At 43.3% G+C, this 7,003-nt stretch overlaps 1 protein-coding gene across 5 annotated transcripts in view; it reads left to right on the forward strand.

Annotated features, from left to right (window-relative positions):
- Nucleotides 1–5,214, forward strand: part of kcnab2a (potassium voltage-gated channel subfamily A regulatory beta subunit 2a) — a 145,529-nt gene extending 140,315 nt beyond the window's left edge. For all 5 annotated transcript variants that reach the window (XM_072452658.1, XM_072452660.1, XM_072452659.1 and 2 more), the window contains 2 exons: nt 2,528–2,616; nt 4,762–5,214. In XM_072452658.1, coding sequence (XP_072308759.1) covers nt 2,528–2,616; nt 4,762–4,851 — 179 coding nt within the window. In that variant the 3' untranslated portion in view covers nt 4,852–5,214. The remainder of the gene's footprint in view (nt 1–2,527; nt 2,617–4,761) is intronic.
- The last annotated feature ends 1,789 nt before the right edge of the window (nt 5,215–7,003 follow it).

The following is a 7,003-nucleotide window of genomic DNA, read 5'->3' on the forward strand; positions in this document are numbered from 1 at the left end:
CACCGACGCTCGGACACTTTACCCCGGGACAGTTGGAATACTGAGCTGCGCGTTCCACAGACATCTCCACGCGGACCGTAATCCACGACCCGGCCATGGCCCTGGCACTTACTCAGGAGATAGCTATTTTGCTGGACAAGGGGGCAATATTGCCTGTGGACCCCCTGCAGGATCCGGGGGGCTATTACTCCCAGTATTTCCTGATGCCAAAGAAGACTGGCGATCCACGCCCAATTCTGGGCCTTAAAAACCCTGTCATTTCATATGTTTAAAACCACAAAGATGTTGCAAGAAATATCTCCCAATGAGTGGTTCACTTCCAAAGACCTCAAGGATGCCTATTTTCATGTCCTAGGTGCATAGTGCCACCAGCAGTTTCTGCGCTTTATGTTTTGAGGTCATCATCACCAATTTCGAGTCCTTCCTTTTTGTCTGCCTTTGAATATTTGTTTTAATTGATACATTTATAGGAATCTGGCGATAGCTACACTCCAGTTGGCTTCATTCTATTCTATGTGTTTGTCAGTGGTGCTTTGTGTAACTCATCTAGTGAATACTACTCTTGCTTTTCCCCGGTATGTTTCACAATATGTCATTATACTTATCTGTCTCCACGGAAACGAGCAGATGACGCCAGTAGTTACAAGACAAATCAGTGGCAATGCGAGCACGCTTACAATAAGAATCTGTGTTTTGTCACTAGAATAGAAGGAGCTGTAATAGATGTGTGTAATGCCATACTGTGGAACCTTCCAGGCAAAGCAATGATATATCCACGTGACAAGCAGGAGGCGGCTCTTCCACCAGAAACGTTGTTGGATCTGGACAAGGGAAAATGCACAGATTATGCTTCATATTAAAATACTTCTTCACTCTTGGAGACAGGAGCAGGTACTGTAATACCACTGTGGCTTGAGGGAAGTATTTTGCGTATTTTTCTAGTGACATGTGCCAGGTCATAATCCCTCTATTTTTACAGCTGTGTTTTGCATCTCTTTATACATTAATCTGCTTACAAGTGCATTTCACCAAACACTGTTGCATAATGAAGCTAACATAACGGCACAGCAAGCAGCTTTGTGCTTTTTTTACCCATCTGTGGATTTTTGGTTTATTTGTTATATACAGCGATTCAAATGAAATGCTTAAAGCTGTGTTACCTGAAATGCTCCTTTCCTCACCCCAACAACAAGCCAATATGTTGTTGATTATGATTACCACAAAGTAATATTGCAGAAGGATCCACTGCATGCCTAGTGTTCTAACGTGATGTTGTCTAATATGGCTGCAAGCTATGTCACAATTCAATTCAAACTGCAATTAGAATAGTAGAAAATGAGCAAATTGACAGGACTGTAGTTTTCTAACAATGTTCTTTGCACACAAATTGTCTAAAGACTAAAACTTCTACATGTTGTATGTGCAGCTGAATATCAAATACCTTCTGCGCTGGTTTATTTCACAACATGAGTCTGAATCAAGCCAAACAGGCCCGTTTTGTTGTTGCTTTGCTTTGGGATTTTAAAGGCGCATCATGCAACTTTTCCGGTGTGAGATGTTTGTCTCCATGGAAATGGTAATACTTTGCCAGGAATGTCCCACAGTATGGCATTAAACTGGTATTATTAAAATATATTGCTAAAAATATCTTAAACTCTTCTCACTGTGGAATATTTCAGATAAACAAATAAGATCTCCATGGAGACCAGAAAAGTTACGTAGTGATTATTAATTGATTAATCGATAATCCTAAAACATAATTTTGACAGTGTTTGAAGCTAAATTATTCTTTTCTTTTCTTTATACAGTCCAAAAAATAAACTACTTTTTTATCTAGCTGTTTTTCTTTTTGTGTTCTTTTTTTATTCAGAAAGTTACATTTCAAAACGTTTCCCACAATTTGAGGAATAGTAGTGTTGTAAGATTATGGAAATTAAAGAAAACGGAAAATGTCATTGTTAAATATAATAGTTGAAGATGTTTTTTTCTCACAAGAATCTTAACACAAAAAATATCATAAAATTCCTTCATGCATCTACAGTACAACTATTAGTTTGTCTTTTGCCATGAGCTTGCTGGTGTGTTTTGTTTAGTATTATTATGGTCTATTTTCCCACATTTAACTTCACAAATAACTCTCAAACCTTCCGACTGGGCAAATCTGTGTAAAATATAGTTTGTGCGACTGGTTTGTCTTTCCGAACTCAAAGTGGGTCGTATTTTAAAGCAGTGGCGTTCTGTCGCTCGCGGTCGCTCCCTGTAATAAAACACCTCATCTGGAGCTTCCCTGCCTTGGATTATATTTGTCGCAGTTTTCCAGTCTGCGATGCGCCTTCACGTTTGGTTTATTGCCATTTCCTTTCCCATTAATGACGTCAATACTTCTCCCTCCACTGCTGAGGCGTAGTGTCGTGGGTTTTAATTTAGTCATATTTTACTCGGGGACAGTTGACAGTTGACAGTCGTGCGTGTGTGCGTGTGCGTGTGCGTGTGTGTGTGTGTTTCATTGTTGTGCTGGTCTCTGCAGCGTGGTGCCTACGTAACGAGGGGGTGAGCTCTGTGCTTTTAGGAGCCTCCAACACGGACCAGCTCATGGAGAACATAGGAGCGATACAGGTGGGTCTGATCGGAAAAGTGACATTAGCTCCAAGCACATGAAAAGATGTTCAAGTTGATGTTTTCAAAAATCCAGTCATGTCATTTGTTTGGGGCTCTCGTTATTAATATTCATTGCAAGAAATTGAAAAGAAAAATGAAGAATTGGAACCACAGCCGTCTACATCTAAAAATATGTCAGAAACAAAAGTAAAATGGTAAATATTACATTTTTTTAGCATGACATACAGAAAAGCTTTGCCTGGGATCCAGAATACACAGCTCTTCATTCTTTACCAGGTGTAAGTCCGGTCACCACGTCCTCCGCCGCTTTTCCAGATGAACTCAAACAGAACTGTGCACAAGTGAAACAAAGGAGCTCATTGACCCTCCATAATTTAGATGTATATGTGTATGCAATCAAACTTATCTCACCGCAGTTAAACACCGTTGTCATTAATTCTGCAGAAATCTGTGATGTTTTTCAGCCCCTTTTCAGAGATGTTTTACCTCTCTTTTTTTACCCATAAGCACCTTGTTTGTTTTCCTCGTGTCAATCCCGCCCATCAGAACTCTTGAGATGAAACCGGTGACAAGTAATCATAGTTTTACCTAAATGCATTCATTTGCATGTTTAGCCACTGGTTGTTAACATGTCAGTTAAACGCTGCTGTCCTCATGTTTAAATCCTAACATGTATTCAGACCGTTATGGAGGCAGCTGTAGCTATACATTTCTTTAATATTTGCAAGCTAATCATTTAATTCATTTTCAAATCAGTTTTGGCTTAAAGGCTAATGTATAGTCGACATCAAACCTATTTGACTCAGGTAGTACTTGGACAAAAAGTAAATACTTTATACATTTTATTTTGAACATTGCTTTCTTCAAAATAAGTGAAGACATTTTGTGTTATTTTTTTCATCTCTCTGGATATCAACTAAGTATGATGCTCAGGCGTGTGGAGAGGACGGAGAACTATCACAGTGTGTTTTTTAAGACCAAGAACTCCTTGGTACTGGTTCTCAAAGAATGAAGAGTAATTTTGGGACAGTTTTGGTCGTGTGGATCACTCCCACTGGCTCTGACTCGTCTGGAAGGCTTTTACAGGAATGATCAACTTATTTCTTCAACAAGCAAGACATCTATAAAACTGAATCACAAATGATTATTGTTGATTAAATGAGATTTTATTCCAAAACTAAATTCCACAAATCCTGCTAAATGCGTCCAAATACACAACGACCTCGAATCACCTAATCAACATTTTAAGTCTTATTTTTCTTTGAAACCCCTAGTCTTTCTTTTCATAGTTTAAGAAGCATTTTGACAATGAAATGTTAACTTTTTGAGTAATTGTAAAAATTAAAAAAATATAGTTTCCCATGTTGTGTTATAAGAGTCACATTTTGACTAAAATAATTACATCACATGATATTTTTCAACCTTAATAATAAAAAAGTGCCATGAGGCTCTTATATCAGGCGTCTATTATTGGCGGTAAGATTTCACCTGGAGCCTTGGTGTTCCCTGCTCATTCCAGTGCGTCTCAGAGTGAGAACAGTCTCCTGAGTGCTGCCTGCTGGGCAGTCCCAGCCTGGTCACGCCTGGCTGCTCTACTGTACTCGTTAATAAGGTCAGAGAGTATGTGGCGCCAGGGGACACGGCAGCTCGCACGTCCTCCTGATAAGAGCGGCTTCTCTAATGGGCTCTTCAGTGCTCTGTGCTCCTCACATTATGAAACTGGCCCTCAGTAAAAGCCCCTCTGTGCTTTGTTCGGGCGTTTTGTGTGGCTCCAACACTGCATGCCACATCTGTGCACATTCTTCAGCACGGTGATATTTCTCACGGAAATGTCATGGCTGCATTTCCTAAGGGAGTTTAGTTATAAATTATAAGCCTGTTGTCAAGACGGCTCCTACATTTTATAAAAGTAGATATTTTATTTTAAAACAGAAATCCCTTCAGGTGCTTTAAAGGTGGGAAAGCAGTGTATAAATGTGACCATTTACCTTCTTGAAACTGATCCATTTTTTGATGAAGCATCAAATTTATAATCAGAAGGAGCAGCAGCTCTAATCTGAGTCCTTACCAGGCTTCCATGTTACAGATAAATCCCTTTAACTGTGCAAATACATGTGACTTATATGTGTCTCTCTGTCTCAGGTTCTTCCAAAGTTATCATCGTCCATCACACATGAAATCGACAGCATCCTGGGGAACAAGCCGTACAGTAAAAAGGACTACCGCTCCTAACGCTCGCAGGCTCCGCCCGGCAGGGCTGCACCGGGCTGCAGCCGCAGCGCCCACCTTTGCCTGATCCTCTGTTTGCTTGAGCTTTTTCTGGATGAGACCCTGGCGCATGAGTGTGGCACACGGGCCACCCAGGGCTCCTCATCTAGAGTTACAGGGATAAGAAAAGAAAAGGGAAAAATCATCACCTCCAGAAGGACGACGAGACTGTGCAAGAGAGCTGCTCGAGAAATGCGCTCTTATTTAAATCAGTTCACATTCAAAGTCAGCTGGAAGTATTAAAACTGTAGAGAAAATACATAAAAAAAAGAAGCACATGCTTGCTCGGCATACAGATCTGTTTTTGCTTTTTCTTTGGGGGAAAAATGAATGCAACTTAATGGAAGAATACTGCAGTTCATTCTGTATGAAATGCAAGCGGTACGCAGTCGCACATGTACGCAGTCGCACATGTACGCAGTCGCACATGTACGCAGTCGCACATGTACGCAGTCGCACATGTACGCAGCAGTCGCACATGTACGCAGTCGCACATGTACGCAGCAGTCGCACATGTACGCAGTCGCACATGTACGCAGTCGCACATGTACGCAGCAGTCGCACATGTACGCAGTCGCACATGTACGCAGTCGCACATGTACGCAGTCGCACATGTACGCAGTCGCACATGTACGCAGTCGCACATGTACGCAGCAGTCGCACATGTACGCAGTCGCACATGTACGCAGTCGCACATGTACGCAGCAGTCGCACATGTACGCAGTCGCACATGTACGCAGCAGTCGCACATGTACGCAGCAGTCGTACATGTACGCAGTCACACATGTACGCAGCAGTCGCACATGTACGCAGTCGCACATGTACGCAGTCGCACATGTACGCAGTCGCACATGTACGCAGCAGTCGCACATGTACGCAGCAGTCGTACATGTACGCAGTCACACATGTACGCAGCAGTCGCACATGTACGCAGTCGCACATGTACGCAGTCGCACATGTGCGACTGCGTACATGTGCGACTGCTGCGTACATGTGCGACTGCGTACCTGTACATGTACGCAGTCGTACATGTACGCAGTCGCACATGTACATGTACGCAGTCGCACATGTACGCAGCAGTCGCACATGTACGCAGTCGCACATGTACGCAGTCGCACATGTACATGTACGCAGCAGTCGCACATGTACGCAGTCGCACATGTACATGTACGCAGCAGTCGCACATGTACGCAGCAGTCGCACATGTACGCAGTCGCACATGTACGCAGTCGCACATGTACATGTACGCAGCAGTCGCACATGTACGCAGTCGCACATGTACATGTACGCAGCAGTCGCACATGTACGCAGCAGTCGCACATGTACGCAGTCGCACATGTACGCAGTCGCACATGTACATGTACGCAGCAGTCGCACATGTACGCAGCAGTCGCACATGTACGCAGCAGTCGCACATGTACATGTACGCAGCAGTCGCACATGTACGCAGTTGCATTTGTTCTGGGACGTTCTGTTTACAAGCACCTGTACTGTAAGTCTCAGTCTAGCTCTTTGTGTTGCCTCCATGGTCAGTGGCGCCCCCTGGTGGGCCAACACTCAGCACTTTAGTCTGTAGTCATTTGTTGAGGACAGAATGGATCGTTCAGTAGTATTAGATCGCAGCCATTGCACTAGAGGATCGCCTCCCGCTAAGCCCCTCCCCTCTGACCACTCCCATAGCCCCGCCCACCCTGTCTGTGCATTTGGGTGATTCTGTACTGCACAGGTCAGGACTGAGAGGCCGCTTCCTAAAACTGACCTTATTAAATGTTTAAACGGTCTGTTTGAGCAGAGTAATCGCTGTAAAGCAACATATGTATTCATCCATCTCAGTAAACGTGCTACACTGTGTATCTGCCTCCGCTCAGGTGTCTCCGTGCACAGCAGCGCAGGCTTTTCAACTTCTCTTGATTGACTTCTGTTCGAGTCTTTTGCCTTATGTTCTTTTGTGTCAGACTGTGCTGCGAGCTCCAGTGTCGACGGCCGACTCTTTACGGTCTTCCCAGTAGAAACAGGAACTAGTTTAGTCAAATAGATGGTGCTGTCTAGTTCAATGTTTCCTCATCATCAGGATCCTCCTCCGTCAGGATGTTTCAAGAATCAGTTTGCAGAAGTT

Source organism: Eucyclogobius newberryi, unplaced genomic scaffold (genome assembly GCF_026437365.1).
Source record: "Eucyclogobius newberryi isolate DKJ021-1_F unplaced genomic scaffold, fEucNew1.0.hap1 SCAF_19, whole genome shotgun sequence".
Classification (NCBI taxonomy): Eukaryota; Metazoa; Chordata; class Actinopteri; order Gobiiformes; family Gobiidae; genus Eucyclogobius; species Eucyclogobius newberryi.